The sequence below is a fragment of the Myxine glutinosa genome, chromosome 2 (genome assembly GCF_964187855.1).
Source record: "Myxine glutinosa chromosome 2, kmMyxGlut1.1, whole genome shotgun sequence".
Lineage (NCBI taxonomy): Eukaryota > Metazoa > Chordata > Myxini > Myxiniformes > Myxinidae > Myxine > Myxine glutinosa.
Genome location: NC_136262.1, coordinates 90,628,044 through 90,652,958, shown reverse-complemented (window position 1 = coordinate 90,652,958; position 24,915 = coordinate 90,628,044). Strand labels below are relative to the sequence as shown.

At 44.4% G+C, this 24,915-nt stretch overlaps 1 protein-coding gene across 1 annotated transcript; it reads right to left on the bottom strand.

Annotated features, from left to right (window-relative positions):
* Window positions 1–1,496: 1,496 nt before the first annotated feature.
* On the bottom strand, window positions 1,497–24,018 carry LOC137422709 (thromboxane A2 receptor). The gene is made up of 5 exons (XM_078772612.1): window positions 24,007–24,018; window positions 20,045–20,120; window positions 15,127–15,228; window positions 9,545–10,545; window positions 1,497–2,585 (listed from the first exon to the last, which is right to left on the bottom strand). Exons 1-5 carry the CDS (start codon window positions 24,016–24,018, stop codon window positions 2,388–2,390), a joined length of 1,389 nt encoding a protein of 462 aa, XP_078628738.1. The 3' UTR covers window positions 1,497–2,387.
* Between the last annotated feature and the right edge of the window lie 897 nt (window positions 24,019–24,915).

Sequence of the window (24,915 nt, the reverse complement as noted above, 5' to 3'; positions counted from 1 at the left end):
GTGCCCGGGCGTAGACCGGTGGCCCGGCGGTGGGGATGCGATGTTCCACCCCATGCTTGACGGTTTCCGCCGAGAAGGTGGGCCTCGTGAGGGCCGGGAAACGGGCGAGGAGGCGGGTGAATTCGTCCGCTGCCGGAAGCGTGCAGATGAACTTGGCCGGAACCGAACCGCTCAGCAAGCTGCTCGGCGAGCCGCTCGATGAGCCGCTCCGTGAGCTGCTCAACGAGGCGGGCAGCGCGCAAGCGAGCGAGCTGAACGTCTCAGCCTGGACAAGCCTTCTGTGCTTGACGTCGACCAACAGGCCATTGGCACAGAGGAAGTCCGTGCCGAGCAGTGCCATAGGCACGTCGGCAGTGATGAACGACCATCGGAAAACCTGCCCTTCGAACCGCAGAGAAAGGCAGCGTTTTCCGTACGTGCGAATGGGCGTACCGTTGGCAGCAAGCAGCGCGGGGCCCCAGCCCGCGGACTGCTTGTCGGACGTACCAGCGGGAACGACACTCACCTGCGCTCCCGTGTCGCACAGGTAACGGCGCCCGGATAAGGTGTCCGTTATGTACAGGAGGCTGTTTAATCGGCCGGTGCTCAGTGCCACTACCGAGGGCCGGCCCGGGCGTTTCCCGACCTGCCGAATGAGCACGGCGGGCGACATTGCCGAGCCTCGTGGCTGAACCTTGCGTGGAAATGGCACCAGGTTTGCGGCGAAGCCGGAGGCCGCGGTGGCCGCGGTGGTGGTGGGCGGGGCGTGGCAGCCGCCATGAGGCGCCCCTCGGAGCAGGGGTGGGCACCCGCAGGAGGTTCAGTGGCTACGCGGTGCGTCGCGTAGTAGGGGTGGGCACCCGCAGCAGTTTCGGGCTCGGGAGCCGCTACGGCCGCACCGAAACTCGCCTGCGTGTCCAAAGCCGCGTCGAACTTGTCGGCCTCGGCCGCGAGCACGCGGGGTTCCGTTGTCGCGGAACCGGCCAACGCGAGGCGTACTCGTGCCGGCAGCTGGCGTCGAAATAACGCCCGGAATAGAGCGTTCGGGGTTTCGTCGCCCATGAGCGACAGCATATGGTCCATTCAGACCGACGGTCGCGTGTCACCGAGCTCGGGGAGGTCCAAGAGGCGATCGGCCCGTGCGTCCACCGTGAGGCCGAACGTGGCGAGGAGGATACGCTTGATCGCCTCATACCTGTCGTCGGCCGGTGGGTTCCTCAGGACCGACACGACGCGGGCGGCCGCGCCGGCCCCGAGGGAGGCAACCACGTGGCAGTAGCGTGTCTCGTCCGCCGTGATGCGTCGAAGCCTGAACTGGGCTTCGGCCTGCAGGAACCAGATCTCCGCCTGAGCTTCCCAGAACTCGGGGAGCTTTATCGCTACCGCGTTGGTTGCCATGGCTGTGGCGGGTTCGGGTGGTCAGTGACGGCTGACCAGAACGTCGGAGGTCACCAATGAAGCGCGGTGCTACGCGCGCGACTTGCTACCAAGGAGGAAGCGGACAACGCGGTTAAAACAAAAGTGTCTTTATTGACAAGAGGTCACTGTAGCACTGGCGTGCTCCGGGCTGCGCGTCCGGTGTATATCCTGAGGCCACGCCTACCCCTTGGGCGTGGCCGCCGCCCACTTGGTGCGCGGAATGATATCACCACGCCAGTGGGCTTTCGTGTCCGCCACAATATCTCTTCAGAGGTTTAAAAAAAAAAACAGTTTTAAAGCATTATACGTATCAAACGATACATTTTATGAAACGGGGAAACCTAATACACACTTTGGTGGTTTTAAAATGACAGAATATGTCTTTATTAGAAAAAAAAAAAATGAACATTGAAAACGACGCTGCTTAAAAAGTACACCGTTCTAACGCATAACCACGAGTATAAACTACATTTACAACAAATATGAAGACTATTTTCTTATCACAATGTTAAATATAGAATATACAGAAGATAATGTTTAAAAAAAATGAGCCCTATCTTCCAATGGTAAAAAAAATCCTTCAAAAAATTTCTGGATCAGGAATAATATCCTGAGCTTCACCAAAAACTAATCAATTCTTCCTTATCCCAAGGGCAATCATCCCACCAACTTTCATCCAAATCCGTTCAGAACTTTTCCAGATATCTGATTCACAAACACACGAACACACACACACACACACACACACACACACACACACACACACACACACACACACACACACACACACACACACACACTACTCCCGCCTCTTCCTCTTCCATGTTTCATTATTCTGAGCTGTCCAATCAATGCAAACCTTGCTGGTGCAGTGTGATTGTCGGTGACAAGGACGGTGAAATGGAGGGAGTGTGAGAACCAGATCTACTCAGAATCCCCTCCCAGTATTTCCTGCTGCCTGGTCTTTGTTCCATGTCACACATGCATAATTATCTATTGGTAACTGAGCCTTGTGGCGATATCACGGCAGCAGCCAGTTTCGGACAGAGACGACGCAGGACCGATCGTCGACAAAGGATGTAGACCCAAGGGTCCAGTATCTGGTTCCACGTGGCCAAGCGGATCGACAGCAGCAAGCGTTGGCAGTGAAGGGAAGGTTGCGACAATACGATCCACTCGAGGATGACCTGAGGGTGGGGGAAGGCAGGTAGAACTCGATCATCTGATGCTGGCGATGCACCGTATTTCATGATGTGATCAAATGGGATTCTCTTGGCGTTATCGTTTGATTAATGGTGCACAAGATGTTTATAAAGGTTTGATTCATGGTGCACAAGATGTTTATAAAGGTTTGATTAATGGCGCACAAATAAAGGTTTGATTAATGGTGCACAAGATGTTTATAAATAACGTTTGATTAATGGCGCATATGGTGTTTATAAAGTCCTCGTGGCAACTTTTAAAGTTTTACTAATTTTGGAAGTGAACATAACAGAAGCAAACTGTAACCGGTGTATGAACCGCCTTTGGAGGCCATTTTTCCCTGCAGAGCAGGGGTTGGCCTTTTTCTGGGCACCGTGGGCCCCCTTTTTGTCCCCCGTCGCACCGCGGAGCGAAAGGGGGACGATGGTTTTCCCCTCCGTCCGTGTGTGCGTCCGTCCGTGCGTGCGTGCGTCCGTGCGTGCGTACGGACGTGCGTGCGTGCGTGCGTAAGCGAAGGACCGAATTCTAATTTGGTGCGTGGGTGCAACCCACGTCAAAATCCAAGATGGCCGCCGCCATGTATGTCTGAACCTTGTGAGCTGAATATCTTGAAAAATAAGCGAAGTACCAACTTCTAATTTGGTGTGTGGGTGTATTTAGGCATAAGGAAGAACGCTATTGAAAATTGGGTCGCCACGTCAAAATCCAAGATGGCCGCCACCATATATATGTCTGAAACTTGTGAGCGGAATATCTTGAAAAGTAATCGAAGTACCAACTTCCAATTTGGTGTGTGGGTGTATCTCGGCATAAGGAAGAACGCTATTGAAAATTGGGTCGCCACGTCAAAATCCAAGATGGCCGCCGTGCGTCTTCCACTTTGTCAACTCACATCACTTCACCGACGGGGGACCTAGGTGCAACGCTTGTTGAAGCAATGTTTTATGGCCTGATGCCTGCCGCCAACCTCGATAGTCGCCTCTTGCGACACACAGCGAAATACCAGTGGTCTGGTACTCAATTTGCCGACCTCAGAAGGATGACAGGCTGAGACAACCCACCTGGCGTCAATTCAGCAATTAACCGGGATTCAAACCCCAGGATCGTAGGATCCCAAGCCAGCACCCTAACCACTAAGCCAACACCAGGCTAAAACTGTAACCGGTGTATGACAGCACAATTCAAAACATTTTTTATCTCACCTGGAACAAAAATTGTTCAGGGAAGTTATTGGCATCACACGTCCGTCAGTCAAGCATTCCGTGAGGCTGTATGGAAACACTTGGAACGTCTTCGAAACTACACCCATGGCTTGATGAAACTTGACTACAACCTTAATCACACGTGACGTACCAAAGTTTGTTCACGGAATTTTTAAAAAATGAAGGGATTGCCCCCCAAAATAGGTGTTTGCTTTCCTCTCCGTTACATATTTCTAGGGTCCATCCACATGTACCCGTCATTCCCTGGTTCTACCAGGTGAGTGTCGGGGCATTGCCCCTATTTTTACAGAATACAGTTCAGATTTCTAGGCTTCAGCCATCTTTTGTAGTACATCGTTCAATCCGATTTTCCAACTCCTTGAAAACATCCCCCAGTTGCTGCTGAGTGATTTCATGAATGGCATTTGTGATCGTAGCCATAAGTTCATCCAAAGAATGTGGTTTAGACGAGTAAACAACAGTTTTCCTTCGCCCCGTAAAATATAGTCCAATAGGAATAGGTCAGATGAAGAACGAATTGGGCAAGTAATTGATCCATGTGTGCCGATATACTTGTCTGGGAAGATGTCATTCGAGAAGCGTCCCACTGTAAGAACGTGCTATCTGAAAGATTTATTCATTGTAGATCAGGGACAATGGATTTCTGTAAAATTGCAGAAGAACATTCACCATCGTCTGTTGCTCTTTGAAAATCAAAAAGGACCAATGATGCATAACTTCCTGGGGGTGCACCAGACAGACATTGCTTTTTGGTGAGTCTCTTTCATGTTGCAAGAGTTACTGAGGTTTTTCCTGTTCCCCAAATGTGGTAATTGTGGCGGTTAACTTTGCTGCTGTGGTGGAATGTTGCCTCTTCAGAAAATGACGACTCGACAAGAAACTCAGGGGAATTGTGGATTTTTTTATTCCAACTGTTGACAGAAATTTATCCTTGCATGGTAGTGCTCTCTCTTCCATGAATTGAATTGTGATTTTTGGGGAGTTTCTCCCATTCTTCCTTGCAGATTTGCTCACGCTCTGTCAAGTTGGATGGGGAGCGTCGGTGAACAGCAATCTTCAAGTCTTTCCACGGATTCTCAATGGGATTCAAGTCTGTGCTTTGGCTGGGCCTTTCACATTTTACTATCATTTACACTCAAGGACTTTCACATTCTTATTCTGAATCAATTCCAGTGTTGCTTTGGCTGTTTGCTTGGGATCATTGTCCTGTTTGAACATGTACCTTTGCCGCAGTCTAAGGTCTTTTGCACTCTGAAACAAGTTCTCCTCAGGAATTTGCCTCCATTCATTGTTCTCTCTATCCTCACAAGTCTCCAAGGCCCTGCTGCTGAAAAGCATCCCCATAGCATGATGCTGCCATGCTTCACCGTAGGGATGGTGTTAGATGGGTGATGATGTGTGCTCAGATTCCACCAGACGTAGCACTTTGCACTGAGTTGTTAGTTATCCGAGTTAACCGAGTTGTTATTGAGAACTCAGACGGACAAATAGTTCATTTTTCATCTCATCAGACCACAGAATATTTTGCCTCATGGTCTCTGAGTCTTTCATGTGCCTTTTCTCAGTTATGGCTTCCATTTGGCCACTCTTCCATAAAGCCAGAATTTGTGATGTGCTGCAGAGACTTGTCCTTCTGGCAGGTCTCCCATCTCAGGGAAGAAACTCTGTAGTTCTGTCAGAGTGGCCATTGGGTTCATGGTCACCTCACTGACCAAGGTCCTTCTTGCCCGGTTGCTCAGTTTGGTCGAACGGCCAGTTCTAAGAGTCTGTGTCATTCCATATTCTTTCCATTTCCTAATGATGGAGCTCACTGTGCTCTTGGGAACTTTCAATAATACTTTCAATCTATATATCGTTTTATTTATATCCTTCCCCAGATATATGCCTTCTCACAATTCTACTTCAGAGTTCTGCAGACAGTTCCTTGGATGGTAGAGTTTCTGCTCTGTTATGCACTGCCAACTTCGGGACCTCAGATAGAAAAGTGTGTTTCTTTCCAAATCATGTCCAATCAATTGAATTTACCAAAGGTGGACTCCAATCAAGGTGTAGAAACATCTCAAAGACGATCAAGAGAAATGGGAGGCACCTGAGCTAAATTTCAAGTGTCATAGCAAAGGGTCTGAATACTTATGCCAATGTGATATTTCAGTTTTTTCTTTTTAATAAATTTGCAAAACTTTCTAAAATCCTGTTTTCTCTTTGTCATTATGGGGTATTGAGTGTAGATTTATGAGGGAAAAAATGAATTTAAACGATTTCAGCATAAGGCTGCAACAGAACAAAATGTGAAAAAAGTGAAGGGGTCTGAATACTTTCTGAATGCACTGTACATCGGGTGGAAAAGATGGATACAGAAAGAAACTCTCAGGAGGGAAAACTGGAAACTTGGTGAGAGGTAGGCTTGGCGTAGCCGTAGGGTGAGGTGAGGGGGTTAACGAGGGTAGAAAAGATCATGGTTTTGGATTGGGGACGATCTGAAATGGTGTTGAACAGCTGTCTTGAAGACCTGGAGGGAAGAATAAGATTGAAGGGAATGTGGGCGTTGGTTCTACAGGCGGGAAAAAGAGGAACGAATGAGTGGAGGCGAAAGAATGTCATTGTAAAAAAGAAATGTAAAATTTGAAATTAAATGAAAAAATATCAACACAACATTAACTAAACCTAACGAATTATGCTTGAATATGCCATTTCCAGTTTAAGCCTGGTGTTCGCTTAGCGGTTAGGGTGCTGGTTTGGGATCCTAGGATCCTGGGTTCGAATCCCGGTCGATCGCTGAATTAACGCCAGGGGGGTTGACTCAGCCTGTCATCCTTCCGAGGTCGGAAAATTGAGTATTAGCTTGCTGGGATGAATGATCCCGGTGTGTACCTCGGTTAGAATAGGTACACCGTATCCCTGCGCATCATAAGAGGTGATTAAGGGTTGGCGTCAGGAAGGGCATCCGGCCATAAAAACATTGCCTCAAACAGGGAACCATGATTGTCATGGGGCCCGCAAGGGTAACCCCCGCTCTAGCGGGGAAAATGGCCTTAAAACGATCATTCATTCATGCCATTTCCAGTTTGCCGCTATCATGTGTCGTGTACATCCAAAGTTATTAAAGTTGGAAGTTGCACAAGGACATTATAAACACCTTGTATAATGTATTTACTTAAATTTTTTGGTCAATCCTGAGAATAAAAGAGGAGAAAAACTCACAATGAAAAGGTCATTTGCCCTCTTATGCAGACAATAATTCCACAACCCAACATTCATATATCGAACCCTCAAGGCAAAGAAAGAATGTCATCAAGATAATACGAACACTGGCAGTGATAGAATGCAGGTGAGAGGTTAAGGGTAACAGACTGAAGAGAAGGAGGGAGAGGGGAAAGGGTGAAGAACTGATCCCATCTCTTCCCATACACATACATGGAATGAATAAAAGTATTGAGCGTGTGTGTGTGTGTGTGTGTGTGTTTGTGTGTGTGTGTGTGTGTGTGTGTGTGTGTGCATGTGTGTGTTTGTGTGTGTGTGTGTGTGCACGTATAATGTGTGCATGTGTGCACACGTGTGTGTGTGCGTGTATGTGTGTGTGTGTGTTTGTGTGTGTGTGCATGTGTGTTTGTGTGTGTGTGTGCGTGTGTGTGTGTGTGTGTTTGTGTGCATTTGTGTTTGTGTGCGTGTGTTTGTGTGTGTGTGTGTGTGTGTGCATGTGTGTTTGTCTGTGTGTGTGTGTGTGCACGTATTCGTGCGTGCGTGTGGAGAACAGATAATATTATTTATATTCCATATGATTTTCTGTGTTTGCAGAAGGAGACAGTAAACCTTGACAAAGCATGACTTCAAAGGGTATCAACATATTAGATAAATATGAAAACTAAAACAAGAGCTACAGCAGCATCTGCTTCAACTTTCTTGGTGGTCTACCCTCCTGTGCTTTTGAATTTCCTCCAACTGGCCGACTAGTTGTCTTTATATTCAATAACCCCATCCGCCTTCCTCCCCCAAGTTCGGCCACGTTCGTCCACATTGAGAAATTATTGTGCTGTCCATGTCTGACGTGCGACTGAAGGTGCTACAGGAATGTGGAATTTATTGGTTTCATGCTTTAGCATTCGCCGTATCTGCATTGCCTGTTTGCTTCTGGCGCACGGGTATCTCACTAGTTAGCATGATTCTACATGCTGCCTTGTCTTTAAGATACCCTCAGTCGGCCAAATAAATGCCTCTTTCTTATTTCCATTCCTGTTTCATTTTGTAAATGTTGCCCTTTTTTGACATTTTTCAACAAATTTACTGCAGCCATCTTCCTTGTCTTAAACATTTCAATAAGTTCCCCATGTAATATCCTCTTGTTTTTATCAAAAAACTTGTTTGATCGTCTTCAAAATGGCATTGGGGTGTGAAAGGTGCATGTGTATTTTTCATTTAGTGGTAGATTCTCTACATTCTTCTTTTAAAGTACCTGTTGCAACTTGATTACGAGACTGCAGGAATGAGCATCAAGCTGCATATCCTCCCCTGGGTGATTGCCACACCCTGGTCACACCATGGCTCTGAGTTTGTCTGTTTGGATTTTTGGTCATAAGCCAAACCCATTACAGGAAGTTTCAATTTGGATAAGGTGCATGTTCAAATAACTTTGTTTTAAAAACAAGACCGAAAGTCTAACAGCGGCGTAGCCAGGCTTGTTTGATACTTTAGTTGAAGACAGACGTAATGACGTAGCATGACACAAAACTGCCGCTACTTTAATGTATCGAAGATATATTTTAACCTCTAGTAACTTTGCAGTCACTACGAAGGGATTACTGTTACGATTACATTTACTATAATATGAACGTTACGTTATCATTATTACGTAAATGATATTACTAGGAAAAAAACCAAGGCTAATTCTTTACTACCGCGGTTATACTGCTTATCATCGATTCATGAACCATACACCACTTCGATCCATTAACTTTTCATTCATGACATTGGGATTAAAGTGTTATGGTTATAGTCACTATATTATTATTACGAAACCGATACTACTGAAATGATACACTACTGTGTTAAGAAACCTGGGCTTAATTTGTCCAAAGCGGTCCGAAGGTGAGGCATGAAGCCTAAGGCCTATACGTACCGTATTGTTGGAAGAGACGTAACGCCGATGTTTTCGATATTTCATGGACATTTTAACAACCGGTTTGTTTGTGTTTCGCACTGAATAAAAAACGTATAGGTAGAGCATGGCAATTGTGATATATGACAGGTTCGACGATATGCTCGGCCTAAACGAAATTGGAATCAAAATGGCGGTGTGCGGAGTCAGCCGCCGTACCACCGTAATGACATCAGACGTAATCACATCACCCTGGCATGTGACCAGATCCTCAGCTCTGATTGGTATACGTTTGAGCGGACATACATACATACAGACAGACAAACACTGTTCTAGACGGCTTTGCGCTATGGGCTACGCCATAAAAATGCAATTACATCTTTATTAACCATATTACATGCGAAGGTGTGCTCTATGACGCAATGTGTCCTGCTGACAATGCACTAGACAAGTTTTAGTTGCACCAGTTTTGTTGGCAAGCAAACCCAGGACAAGACAGTCCAAGTAAACTCGAGTGAATTAAACAAGTGAAACAATGATGGTAGGGGCATTGGGGCGAGATGAGGTAAGGTAAAATGTCGAAGAGAAACAACAGATGAAGTTTGAAGACGGAGTGATGTAAACTCACTAACAGTGGACACCAGCACACCGTTGCTGCAAACATGATGCCCAACAGTTGCACCAGCATCTCCACCTCGTGTCCGCTGTTGCACCGACGTTGCTTGCCACTCCATGTTCCACCACGCCGTGCTAAACAAACTGATGTCACCACGTTGGAAGTGAGAGAAACTCCCAGCGAGCACAGGCCCAACACCGAAAAAGCGAGTGCACCCCATCCAGGACCTCTGGGGCCCATTCTTCCTCTTGTGTCATTGGTGTGCTTTAATCTTCCCTTGCTGCCTTCATTGGTGTGCTCCACCTCACCACTTGAAACGAATGTTGTAGGTGTTCCTTCAGGCCTTTGTTGATGACCGAGTCTTTTCAATGCATGAAGCCTAGTTTTAAGTGTAAAGTTCATGCTATCTTTATGAGGAATCACTGTTTTACTTCGCAGTTTAAGTGTCTTTTCCAAAACAGCAAAACCTAAAGTAGGCCTTGTTTGAATCATTTCATCAGGTGTTGGCCTCATCTTGGTTGCTGGCTTAGGAAGAACCTGAATGCCTAAATTATAACCATCAGCTTTGAGAGGCTGGGCAGATACCGAGGTACAAGAAGAGTCAACAACAGCGACAATTAATGAAGTGTTGCGGATGTCCAGTGTCTGGGAAAAGAGTGGCCCAGTAGCCAAAAAACACCAAGAGCCTGGCCATTGCACCTCATAGGAGCCAATACCGACCAAGGGTGCAATGGAGGCAAAAAAGGCAACACCCCAGGCAGCAAGAATAGCCCAGCAGGCACGACGTGGGGCCATGATGTGTGCCAGAGGTCTTGTGACCCCTGACAAACGCTCGAGCGCCAGAACACAGCTGAGCAGCAGGGACGAGAGCCCGAAGAAGACCATCGCAACTCCAAAAGTGTTGCATAAGTGTTGATTGGGGTCTGCAGTTCGCCATTTGACATCGAGGAAATGGATAGGGATGACCACCGCGCCCGTGGCTAGCAGACCGAGCAGGTCTGTACCGATAAGTCCTGCACAACACAAAATTAGCTGTAGTTATTTTGTTGTTGAACTGCAATGTTCTACATTTTAGTTGCATTAACAAAGACACATTTTTATCCAAATATCATAATTAAAATGTTTCATGCAGGTGTATGATCAGTCATGCTTAGTGCAAAATAACCTCAATGAGAAACTTGTGAAATAGCTCTACTGTGTTGTGCTCTGTAAATACCTGTGTACTAAAAACCTGACCAACTGCTCTTGCAACCTATCATTTGCCTTAGGTCATCTTCCACCTGCTCGGAAGTCAGCAAACATCACTGCATTACAAAAAAATTAGGCCATTACCCATGGTTGCTACCTGGTTAGAATAAAGCAGTATACTACACCGACTGAGGGTATCTTAAAGACAAGGCAGCATGTAGAATCATACTAACTAGTGAGATACCTGTGCGCCAGAAGCAAACAGGCAATGCAGATCCGGCGAATGCTAAAGCATGAAACCAATAAATTCCACATTCCTGTAGCACCTTCAGTCGCACATCAGACATGGACAGCAAGTTCGTGAAGGACTTCCATGAAAAACGTACCCGTTCGCAAACAAACGGGTACGTTCACGTATAGAAACATCGATCGTGGGTCCGTGGCGAATCTGCATATGGCGATCCGCGAAGTTCACATTCAGAAAGTAGAAACCAGCACGGCATGTCGTCATTTACTTGAACTCGATATCTCTTTTTTCATTCCAAACAACATAACTCCAATCACAAATTAATCACAAAATAAACTTTTAACAACATTGTTAATGTTTCCTTCATTGTAAAAACTACCAAGTCAACAGTTAAAAGGATTTTGAGCCGATAGGCTCGGCAAGATCGATGGAGACAGCGATCTGTTGGCTTATACACTGCCCAAATAGCTATGTGGAATTCTCTCATGTAGAGATTAAACCGACGTCGTTTGAACTTTGGCCGAGGTCATTATTTACTTTTAATGATGTTTACATATGAATCAAAAAGAAGATAATTGGTTTTGGGTCGTTCTTTCCGCATATCTCGTGGGATTGTGAGTTGGAGAGACGGCCGTGATGGTGGGGAGGGGGTTGGCATTCTCTCAAGCATGGATTCAACCCATGTCCTTATAAAAGGTCTTTGTCCGCGATCACCGAGTCCGATCGGTGCAGCGATCGGTGCAGCCGTTTGTGCAGCACTCAGGAAAATAACGTTATGCGGGAGTCCAAACCTGAAAATGCTGGAGGCCAAAGCTGAAATTGGAAAAACAATACAGCCTATTTTACTCCAGGAGATCGCAGGATTATCCACCTCAAATATCGTTGCGATATGGGTTCAGCCATTTTTGTGGTACCTTTGAATGGACGGATGGATGGACGGACAGACAGATGGACAGACATTTGGTGAATTATAGTAAGATGTAATCATAAGACTTTAAACAAACGAAAAAATACCTCTTTTGGGGGGCAGCCCACACGCCCCACCCTTTTCTCCCCACACGCCTCCCCCCAAGATCCCTTTATAGCCCGATTTTTTTAATGCCGTGAACAAACTTTTGCACATCACGGGTGATGAAGGTTGTGATCAAGTTTCATCAAAATTACGTGTGTAGTTTCGGAGAAGAAGGCAAATACCTATTTGGGGGGCAAACCTGAACCCACTTTGACCCCCGGAAGACCTCCTTAGAACCCAATCTTTTTAACGCTGTGAACAAACTTGAGTTGCAACATACTGTAGCGGTTACTGCTGGATGTACATAATCGCCTTGCACCGGCCAGAACACGGCCAGACGCGCCTCTCCCGGGCATGCCCGGACTCACTGTTCCCGGGCACGCCCGAACCTCCCGGGCACGCCCGGTCTCGTCTTTCCCGGGCATGCCCGCTCTCGCCTTTCCAGGGCTCGCCCAGAGCATCCGGGCATGCCCGCTATCGCCTTTCCAGGGCTCGCCCAGAGTGTCCGGGCATGCCCGCTATCGCCTTTCCAGGGCACGCCCAGAGCGTCCGGGCATGCCCGCTATCGCCTTTCCAGGGCTCGCCCAGAGCGTCCGGGCATGCCCGCTATTGCCTTTCCAGTGCTCGCCCAGAGCGCCCGGGCACGCCCAGCCTCGACTTGCCAGGCCGCAGCCAAACACGCCCGGGCAGGTCCAGACTCGCCTTTCCAAGGCTCGCCCTTGATACCCGGGCATGCCCGGTATAGCTTTTGCCGGGCAAACTTCCCGACATAAATGTGTATATATATTGTTGCCCGAAAAACGGGCTGGTCAGAATACCTGAGCTGTTTTGTTTCAATAAAGCAACTCGGACGAATTCCGTCTTTGGTCGCGTCAATTCTTTCGACTCGCGTTGGAGCGCAGTTCCTTCAATACCAAATATAATTTTAACCAAGTTTCGTCACAATAACATCAGCAGTTTTGACGAAGAAGTTGCAGATGTTTACGGACTGATGGACAGACTGGCGAACTGATGGACGACGCGCCATCCAATAAGCTCCCTGGAACTACGTAATAGGACCAGATGAGCTAAAAAAAAATAGGACCACAGGTCCAGAAGCTCACCTGGGCCAGGATCAACAGTCAATGACGTCATAAAATTCCGCTGCTGATGCAACTTTCCTGTAGGTGCAACTTTCCAGGATGTTTTTAGCGTTTTAGGCCTGATTTCAACCTGTTATTGAGTGCAGATTTTGATGCAGTCAACACACCTTGTTCCCATCGTGATCTTGTGCTCCCCATCCAGATTATTATTATTATTATTATTATGAATACTTGCATTGTCGAGTAATACTGTACATTATTTGGTAAAATTCCAGGAGCATAGAAAAGGTCCCTTTATATAAGGGTATGTGCCATGTGGCAAAGTATAGAAAAGAAGGGACATTCCATAGCTTGTAGAAAATGCCAAACAATACAAAATAAGGAGCATTCAAAAAATCTCTTGCGCATGCTGCACTACCCTTGTGTTCTGCGGAGGAACCAAGTAATGCTCTAGAAAGGTTCATATAAAGGGGCGCCCTACATCTGGCAAATAAAATACATTTACTTCTTCATGCGGGTGTATGAATCAAATTGGCGCCCCTTCTATGAACTTTGGTGCTTTGCACCTCCCTTGATTGACGAGTGAACATTGTGATAACTAATGTAGCATGTAATATAGAATGCTTCATTTCATACTATGATAAATACTATAAACTACAGTAACGTGTGATATCATGTATATGGGATATAGCATATAATTGAGTTTTATATAACAGTGCTTTTTAATATGTAAAGATAATTAATACAATACAGTTCAATCTTTTGTTCTTTCATTGAACAGAGATTCGTTGTTAGATTGAAGTGTCACGTGATTTTTCTGAAGGTTAAACGGTTTGAATAAACGTAAAAATGAAGCTTTTACAGCGGAAAATATCCATTCATTTCATGTCCATACTGCAGAAATGAAACCACAGGCAATTTGGAGTTGATGCCAAAGCTGTTATAACACTCATTTGATTATATCCAGTACTAGGAAAAAATTACCCGTCACTTTGCTGACAGATTTAATGAAAAGACAACATGTTAAACTTCACAAACATTCTGCTCTATTCACTCTATATGACCCGACCCGAGGTCACGTTCCATCTGCTTGGACGTCAGCTAACACCTTCATCAACTATCCTTGCTGCTTATATAAGGCGTGAGCAAAAATCACTTCCGCTCCGCTGCGAAACTCAGTGTTGGATGCTTTGGTTTGAACCTCCGCTTAAAATGAGTGAAATGCAACATTTTGAAAATTTCTTATTATTCTCACTCATATTTCAACATCACCGTAAATGCATATTATCAAGTTGTTCAAACTTTCCTTATCTATACCATAAGAGAGATGTCCGTATGTCTGTCTCTGTGGTGTGGGAGTCGTCATCTTTCTCAGAGATGGTCTAACGGATCTTCGTTAAACTTTCAGAGACTCATCAGTGAGTGTTGGAGGAAATTTATTTTCAAATTTTGAAAAAGAAGTTGGAATTTTTGGGATCTTCTTGTTTTCTTAATCGCTCGATTGTGTCGAAGCTATTATAGCTAAGTGAAAAGTAATAGTAAATGATCCCGGACCCCATTGCTTAGTGAGTGTAGAGAAGTGCTTTCAGCCCCCATAAAAATAGAGGAAAAAAAATTGATTTCTTCAAAATGCCAAAAGGATTAGAACAGCACCGGAAAACACCAGGTACCACTGTCAGTACTGTATAAGAATAAGATTTGCAATACCGGATACCACCAAGTAATGCTATACAATACACATTTACATAGAGAGAACTTGGGTATTCCCCCCACCTTGAACTACCTCACCCGAATATGCTACCCCAATATAAACCATACTTGGGGTACCCATGGGCAACATGCAAAATTTGGTTGAATTTTGTTGAGTAGTATTTTAGTTTTTGAAGCATATATAAAAAAACAAATAAATAAATAAATAAACAAGCAAACACAAATTGAGGTTTGTATACTCCATTTTTTTTTTTTTTTTTTTTGCGATTTTAGACACTCCAAATATTAGAAGTGAGATGGAAATAATTCATTATTTGCCTGTAATGAATAAACAGCAGTTGATAAGATAACTGACCTGTGAGGATGAGCTGAAAAGCAGAACAGCCTGGTCCGAAGCCCGTCCTGCGACTGGCCTTACTCAGGGCCACCAAGGCCCCGGCATTGGACACCACCCCGGCTAAACAGAAAAATACCGAAAACCATGGCGATGTTTGGTGCACATCGTATTTTTCACAGTCATCAGATGGTTCCGTTGCAGCGTCACTGCCGACAGTTGTGTTTAATAACATCGTTGATAATAATTGTACGCACAGATTTTTCTTGCCCATAAGCAAAGCGGCTCAGTCCAGTACAAGTGTTGAACCTCGATGCCTTCTCTTGATTTTTGTGTGTAAGTGCCAGAATATTGAATTTTCAATCTTCTATCTCACTGATTGTGTCATAAAAAAATTTTAATAAGTACTTCTCAGTCATTGGAAGTCAGGAATTAAGGCCTTTTATCATAGCGTCGTGCCACTGTATGAATCTTCCACATGAGAACAGCCTTTGTTGATAGTCTTTCTTGATTTACATGCTTCTCAAATGATCTTCGGGCGTTTTTTGTGTCTTATTCCACTCCCTGCTGAACTATCATCTGAGTGTCTCTGTCAAAACGTCGCTCTTGCGTTGCCCTTCCTTCGCCCTTTCGCTCCACATCTGGATCAAAGTTATTGATGTGAATCACCCAAGTCTGGAAAAACAACAACAACATCGTGACAATGCTGGAACAATGGTTTGGCATTTGCAAATACATGTTTCCTCTTCCAAGCACAAAAAATATTTCACAATTTAATTACGAAGGGGTTGTTGTTCCAAAGTCGAATCTGTTTTCCTCTGTAAATCCAATGCAAGTAAAAACAAAAATGCAAACATTGGAAAACTTAGTAATGAAAGAGACTATAGTTATTACCTGCGCCACCAAAGGTGGATGGAGGTAATGTTTTCACCCCTGTCTCTCTGTTTGTTTGTCTGTGAAGAAGATGTCTCAAAAAGTTGTGGACGGATTCGGACGAAATTTGGCAGAGATGCAGCGTTTGTGACAAGGACGAAATGATTAGATTTTGGTGAAGATCCGGATTCGGATCCGGCTACTAGAATTTTAAAAGTGATTCTTCACCATTGGGAGATAGGGCCAGAAACGATACAAAGCAGGATAGCTCAAAAGGTTGTGGACGGATTTGGACAAAACGTGGTAGACCGGTTGGGTGTCTGACAAAGACGATTCGATTCGACTTTGGTAAAGATCTGAATATGGATTCGGATATGTAAAATTATTTAATTTCTTCAGTGATTCTTCACCATTGAGGGATCAGGCCAAAAACGATACATAGCAGGATATCTCAAAACGTTATGGATAGATTTGAACGAAACTTGGTGGACAGGTTGTGTGCCTGACAAGGACGATTCGATTAAATTTTGGTGAAGATCTGAATATGGATTCGGATATGTGAATTATTTAAAATTTTAAGTGATTCTTCACCATTGGGAGATGGGGCCAAAAACGATACATAGCAGGATATCGTAAAAAGTTATGGACGGATTTGGACGAACTTGGTGGACAGGTTGTGTGCCTGACGAGGACGATTCGATACATTTTTGGTGAAGATCTGAATATGGATTCGGATATGTGAATTATTTAAATTTTTAAGTGATTCTTCACCATCGGGAGATCGGGCCAAAAACGATACATAGCAGGATATCTTTAAAAGTTATGGACGGATTTGGACGAAACTTGGTGGACAGGTTGGGTGTCTGACAAGGACGATTCGATAAAATTTGGTGAAGATCTGAATATGGATTCGGATATGTGAATTATTTAAATTTTTAAGTGATTCTTCACCATTGGGAGATAGGGCCAAAAACGATACATAGCAGGATATCTCAAAAAGTTATGGATAGATTTGAACGAAACTTGGTGGACCAGTTGGGTGTCTGACAAGGACGATTCGATTAAATTTTTGTGAAGATCTGAATATGGATTCGGATATGAGAATTATTTAATTTTTAAGTGATTCATCACCATTGAGGGATCGGGCGAAAATCGATAAATAACATGATATTTTAAAAAGTTAGGGACGGATTATGACTAAACTAGGTGGATGAGTTGGTTAGGAGACAAGAACAAGCCGATTAGATTTTGGTTCAGGTCTGAATCCAGATCCGGCCTATCAGTGGGATACAAAACAAACTGTTCAGTCTGGCAGAGGTATACTCTCTACCGAGTGCCCTTCTAGTATTTTGAATGCTCTAATTGTGTCTGCCCGTCTCCACCGACACTATTTGAGCTTCCAATGCATCCTATTAACTGGGCAAGCATTATAAAATATAGTCTCTTTGTAGCTGACTCACAAACCTTCATAATCTTCCAAAAACTGAGATTTCTATTATTTTCAACATCTAACCTATAGCTGACAGGATGGCCTGGAAAGATGTACACTCAACATTCTGAGCTGATGGTTTGAATCACGATTTAGTCACCCTGGTATTTGACATTGAGGGCGATTCATCAATGTGTGCACCGTCCATCAGATGGATATTAAACCAGAGGACTACTCTACCAGTACTTGTCTTTGGTGGACGTTACCACGGGAGTCATTTGTTTCCACCCCGAACAAAACCTGCCCTGGCTGGCTGCTGCAAAGGCAACAGCAAACCACAACCTGTCTGTAACCGTTGCACAGGAACTGGTTTTCACCACCGACACTCTGTTAAAAAAAAAAAAAAAAAAAAATTTGATACAGGATGTTTCAAAAAGACCCGGACAACTTTGATTATTAATATATTTAGAACCACAAATGATACAATGATACCCTTTGTTTTATATGATACAGAAACTCATAACGTTTTGTGCACACCATCAATACACTTCAATGTGAGCTCCGTTTGTCGTGCGCATAACATCAGGGCAGTACACGAGTTCTTGCCATGTTCGGCTCGGCATGTTTGTGTCCACCAGTGCACATGCAGCTGTGATCCGGGAATGAAGATCCTGCAGGTTGAAAAACCCTCACAGAAAAAAATCAAGGGGTTATGTCTGGTGATTGTGGGGGCCAGGTGGTCCTCTATGTGACTGAGCATTTCCAAGGCAAACACCCTGCATTTGGGTCCGTCATTTGATTTGAGTTCCTGCAGAATCTGCACTTTATGGACATAAAGCTTCAGTCTTTCATGCAAAATATTGTGTACAGTGGTGGTTGGTAGTCCCAGTTCTCTGGATGCGCGTCGGATTGATTTTCTAGGATTTTGTTGAAATGATGTACTGATCAACGTCTGCTGCACTTGTGCTTGGTCGACCGGTACTTTTCTGTTTCTGACAACTTCCAGTCTCCTTAAACCTCTTGTACCACTCTCGGACACTAGTCCGCAATGGTGCATTCCTTCCATACCCTGTATGGAAATCACGCTGAACTTGCATATCAGATCGCTTCTCGATGAACCATTCGACGCACTGAGCTTTCTCATGTGGTCGCCATTTTAATTCACATTAAAACACCAGACCTGAAAATAAAGAAAACTTTGTGTTTCTGTGTCATATAAAACAAAGGCATCGTTGTATCATTTGTGGTACTAGATATATTAACAACCAAAGTTGGCCAAGTCTTTGTGGAACAACCTGTACATTCCATTGATTGATTTATGACCAGTGGAGGAGGTCGATGACCTGAAGGGAAACAAAATAAGCAAATACGTACCTTAGTTGAACAACATGACATAACATGTCTGACAGCATTGCTCAGTTAGCCAATTTAACTTCAAGTTGCCTTTTCCAAATTTAATTTGAGACTTCACCATGAACTGGGTGGTTCGTGTGCAGCCACCCAACTGCTGGTTGCATCATTTTTCTGTGGGTGCGTCTGCAGCTGATGCAATCAATGCCTCTCTATAACTAGTTATCTAGTACTCATTTTGCCGACCTCGGAAAGATGACAGGCTGAGTCAACCCACTTGGCGTTAATTCAACGGGTTTTCAAACTCAGGACTTTAGGATCCCAAGCCCACCGCCCTAACCGTCAGGCCAATTTCACCGGGTGCATTGAGCCATGTCTCCCATCCTAGAGGGTAAATATCCTCACATATCCATTGAAAGGAGTGCACCATTGCGCACTGCGGTACTCCAGGCGTATTCTAAATTCCTAACGTAACCCATGGTGGCACTGCATCGGTTGTACCATCAGCAAATCGAATTTCTAACTGAATCCTAGTCGAACATAACATTTGTTACATAGACAAGAAAAAGGAAGAGTTATCAGGGAGAACTTTGTGCCACTCAAAAAGATGCCTCTCGGGTGATGAATTAGCAGCATGAATATATGGGTGAATGTGGACCATTAGCCCCTATCTCCAGACTGAGTATTTACCAAAAGGTGATAATGGAATATGATGAGGAGGAGCAGAAACCTGTGGGTAACAACAAAAGGTAACAACAGCTTCAAAATTCTATCAAATCAAATCCAGGTGCACTCTTCAACCCTAACCCTAACCCTAACCCTAACAACCCTAACAACCCTAACCCTAACCATAACAACCCTAACCCTAACCCTAACCCTAACCATAACAACCCTAACAACTAACCCTAATCCTAACGAGACAGTCCTTCATTGGTCAAACATTGAGATGAAATTCTTCACATCTGTGGTTCTACTTGTCAGTCTCTTTAACTTAACGGTGATTTGTAATTTAAAATCTTATTAGTTTAACAGCAAAACATCATCGGCTGGTTTTCTTCGTCTTTTGTACGAACATCTTTTGAATGCTGAAAAAAATAGGCTAATCTCTTTGTAAATGTTTCTTTTCTGTTTACATCGCTTTTGATTGGTATACATAGATCATGATTCACTGTTCATTTTTTTCGTAAAATATTACATCATAATGTACAAAGTAATGGGTAAAACTGTCCAGGAGCTCGGTAGTCAATGGCACCGATGCAAGTTATGAAATAATTAAAAGCATCTTACCCAGTAAGTAGTATGACGGCACGTTCCACCGTTCACATTTTCTCTTCCCCTCTCTCCCTCTGTCTCTATCTATACTCTATCTAACTTTTTCTTTTTCTTTTTTTTTTACAGCTGCCTCTCTGTCACTGTGGTTTCACTCTTTTTCTCTGCCTTTAATCTCACAGTCCCAGGTACATCCAATTGGGTCAATCTATCAAATAAGCTTACTCTCTGTCTCTCTCTCTCTCTCTCTCTCTCTCTCTCTCTCTCTCTCTCTCTCTCCCCTTCTCTACGTTTACTGTATTACACTTGCACTCCGTTATTCTCACGCCCTCTATTTCTCACTCTCTTTTTGTAAGCTTCCTTCCTCTGTCCACTCCCACATCTCGTCAACCCCCACCCTTACAGCCTCTGCCTCCACTCCTCGCCCACCTTCATACTTATTCCTTTCCTACCCTAAAGCGTCTTCTCTTCTCTACAAACATCCTCCAATTGGCCTTGCTTGGTTTTAGACTCACAGAACATGTTGTTGATTTTTTTTCTTCTTGTTTTCTCAAGCTTTTCACTTGTGTTATATTTATAAGTCCAATTTGAGAATGAGTCATTTTAGTCCAGGCCAGACCGAGAGTATTTCTCAATGTCTCCTGTAATCGAAAGGCACCCTCGTAGGCAGAGGGAATGAGAAAGGTAGAAACAGAGGCGCAGTGTGCATTAAGAGCAAAATCCAAGATGGTGGATTAGCACAACATCTCACTGTTCAACACACTGCTGCTTGTTTCATCTGCCCAAACTAATTACTGCTTATGGATTTTCCAACTAACACCCCCAAGCTTCTTCATTTTCTCCACCCCCCCCCCCCCTCTCTCCCTTTTCCTAGTTCAGGGTCACTTTGCAAATGGACTCAGGATAGGATGATTTTTTAACTTGATGGCCTGCGCTCTGCTGTTCCACTATTGAATGTGACAAAATGGAAACTGTGCTTGTTTTGTATTCTCCCATATCATTATATCCAACATTTATCTCTCTCACACATACTTTGTTGAAAAGTTTTTTAAAATTAATTTCTGGGAAAATTAGCCAAATGGCGATCCAACATCTAAATAAATAATCCTCCGTCAATTAACTGCTCACATCCACAATATAGACATTCATGATATATTTATGAGCCACACATGGTGTTTGGTTTCATTCCATTGGCCTTGCTTCTCCAAAGGCCACAAGCCTTTCTGTTTGGTGCGCTGAAGTTGGGTAAATCACTGAGCAGCACAGAACTTACTTCACCAAATAATACATTAAATTTGAAGCATAAATTATGTGGTCATCCCATGTGCCAAACTGTAATGACCACACAAGTCAGGTGGCCACACAACAGTAAAATGGCAACTTCGGTGCACTAGATTTATGCGAGTTCCCAAAACTCATTGTTTGCGTAAAGTAGAACATGCTTATATGTACACTAGCAGAAGTACCCGGCATTGCCGGGCGGGGGAGGGGAGGGGGAGGGGGAAGAGGAGGGGAGGGGAACGGGGGGAGAGCGAGCCCCTTGGTAAAGCGAGCGATTTTTTTTTCATAGCGTCATAGCGTTCATAGCGTTTCATAGCGTCATAGCGTTCATAGCGTTTCATAGCGTCATAGCGTCATAGCGTCATATCATTCATAGCGTTCATAGCGTCATAGCGTTCAGAGCGGTCATATCGTTCATAGCGTCATAGCGTTCATAGCGTTTCATAGCGTCATAGCGATTTTTTTTTTCATAGCGTCATAGCGTCATATCGTTCATAGCGTCATAGCGTTCATAGCGTCATCACGTGATCGCTCTGAGCGAATCAGCGCCCACCTGCTCTGATTCCATTGATTCCGTGCGCTGAAATGCGCTGAGGTAAATATAAATAAAAAATATGGATCGTCAAATATTTTGAGTTCGGCCATGTTCGTCCCACGCTCAATGGCCATGTCTATGCCAAATATCAAGCACGTAAGCCTCTCCGTTTAGGAGTCTATCGGTAACATCACACACACACACACACACACACACACACACACACACACACACACACACACACACACACACACACACACACACACACACTGTGTTTTATATATATAGATGTACATGTTGATCCCATACATGAGACATAATTCTTATTTTGTATCATTGGCTGACGAAGCCTGGTGTTGGCTTAGCGGTTAGGGTGCCGGCTTGGGATCCTCTGATCCTGGGTTCGAATCCTGGTCGATCGCTGAATTAACGCCAGGGGATTGACTCAGCCTGTCATTTGAGATTCAAACCCAGGCTAGATGGCCAAGACGCGAGTGCGCATATGCTAGGGCGCGAGGCCAACCTGACACGCAATTGCTCTCCGGAGACGGGTGCGGATATAAAGCCAACTCTTCACTGAACTGTCACACCAAACTATTAATGACCAAATAAATATAAGTGAGTACAGACCATCCAGTTCTGTGAACTAGCGTAATGCTTGCTGTCTGGTCATTACATGCGATATTTCCTTCTGATCTCGCATCATCTATGTATTAGGTATGCAGAAATGATGCAAAATAACTTATTTGATCTAAATATTCCCCTGCGTTCCCTTTCCCCCCTGGATTTATTCCTTACCCCACTAGCTTCTTTCTCCTTTCCATTTGCTACAAGGTGGCCTTGTTTTGAAGACACTGACCAGGCATTCCCAGGTTTGGTGGATTTTATTTCACTTCAAGGCAACAGCACAATATTAAGTATTTTAATTCTAAATTCTCTAATCTGAGTTAGTCTTAGGATAATTGTGTCGCTATCTGATTATAATGACGTTTAGGAACTCGTTATCTGCCTGCCCTGTCTCATCTACATGTTTCATCTACATGTTTCATCTACATGCTCTACATTTCCTGGTTGACTCTTAAATGCCCGAGAGCAACATGGGATAGTTGGTACGAAAAGAGTCTCTTGTGCTTGGAAATGGTAACAGTGTCACAGGTGACCTGGAAAAGTGTGTCATGTGTGACCTGAGCTTGAGCTGTTGTCTTGGTCGAAAAACAAAATGATGAAAAAAACAAAATTGGGCCATGATCAGTGGATTCCAGTAAACATTTAATAGATAAGCAACTTACAAGTAAAACCTAATGGCTCAAATTGTTCCTTTGCAAAACAGTTCCAGGAAAACGAAAATGTATTCTTTCTTATGGAGCCTGAGACTGCTGGTTGCATCATTGTTGTGAGTGTGGCTGTGCTGCTGATTGCAGTGCCCCCTGGTTACAGTAAGCTGGTACTCATTTTGCCGACCTCAGAAGGATGACAAGCTCAGTCACCCCACCTAGTGTTATTTAACAGCATGAAGAAGAAGAAGAAGAAGAAGACCACTAATTTTTGCATCTCCTGATGTACATGGCTGCCGAAGAAGTTTCTAGGCTATCGGGCACAATCCTGGACGGGTCGCCACTTCGACGCAGGAGACTCGAATGGCTCATTCATCCCAGTAAGCTGGTACTCATTTTTCCGACCTTGGAAAGATGACAGGCTGAGGCAACCCACGTGGTGTTAATTCAATGGCTGACAGGGCTTGAACTCAGGACCTTGAGATCACAAGCCAGCCAAGACCAAGCTTAAAGCTCAGTAGAAATGGAAGAGACCAATCGGTGGTGGTGGTGGATTGAAGACTTGAAGGTCTAGAGGGAAAAGCGCATGATTCGGGACTCAGGTCACAGTTCCACAGGTGGGAGAACAGGACAATTTGAAATTGTCACCAACCACAATTCAACCACTCATGCTATTTTCATAATCTGGACCTTTAATGTGTTCCCACTATTACCTTCCTGGATAACTAATTTCCAAAATTGTACTTTTTTGGTGGCGTGGAGTAGGTGTGAATTAATTAATCAATTTAGCACTTCTCAGTCTACTGTTGTTTTTCTCCATTATCCTTTTGCTCTGATGAAGGGTCAATGCCCGAAACGTCAGCTTCTCCTTCCCACGACGACTAGCATACCTTAATGACCATCTGTTGATTTCATCCATATCTCTCACTCCAGTCGTTTGTCCATTTATCTTTTAGGATTGTACCTAACATAGGTATATCTAGCATAGGCCATCGTTGCTGAAATATGAGGAATCCTCACTAGAAATTAAGCAACAAGGGTTTCGAGCCTTGTATTGTTTGTATGATGTGTTTACATAATGGTTGATGAAGACCAGCAAATTGATCTGTATACCATCCATCGTATACAGATCCATCTGTATACCACCGTGACCACATCACCCCCGTCCTTTACAAGCTTCACTGGCTCCCCATCTCCCAGAGAATCCAGTACAAAATCCTCCTCTTGACCTACAAAGCCCTCCATAACCTGGCCCCATCCTACCTGGCTGACCTCCTCTCCAGACACACTCCCACCCGCAACCTCCGCTCTGCTGGTACCAACCTCCTGACCCCCCCCCCCCCCATCCGGACCAAATTCAGATCCTGGGGGGACAGGGCCTTCTCCATCGCTGCTCCCACCCTCTGGAACTCACTACCTCACACCATCAGAGACTCCTCCTCACTCACCACATTCAAAACATCACTCAAGACCCACCTGTTCAGCACTGCATTCAACATTCAACCCACAGCATTTAACCCCTGACTATCACTTCTCCTTCTCCCTCCTTTTGCTTTAAATATTTCCCTATTGATTCTTGTCTTTTTGCAATTGTTGTTTTCATGTTTTGTTGTGCATTATGTTTTCCACTCTGTCAAAGCACCTTTGGGCTTCATGAAAAGCGCTATACAAAATAAATGAATTATTATTATTATTATTATCCACAAAAACCATGATGTCAATTGAAGCAAAAGTTAAGTTTTGTTTTATGCAAACACAACACGGATGTCTGAAATGAGCATTCAAATTGGCAACAGTGC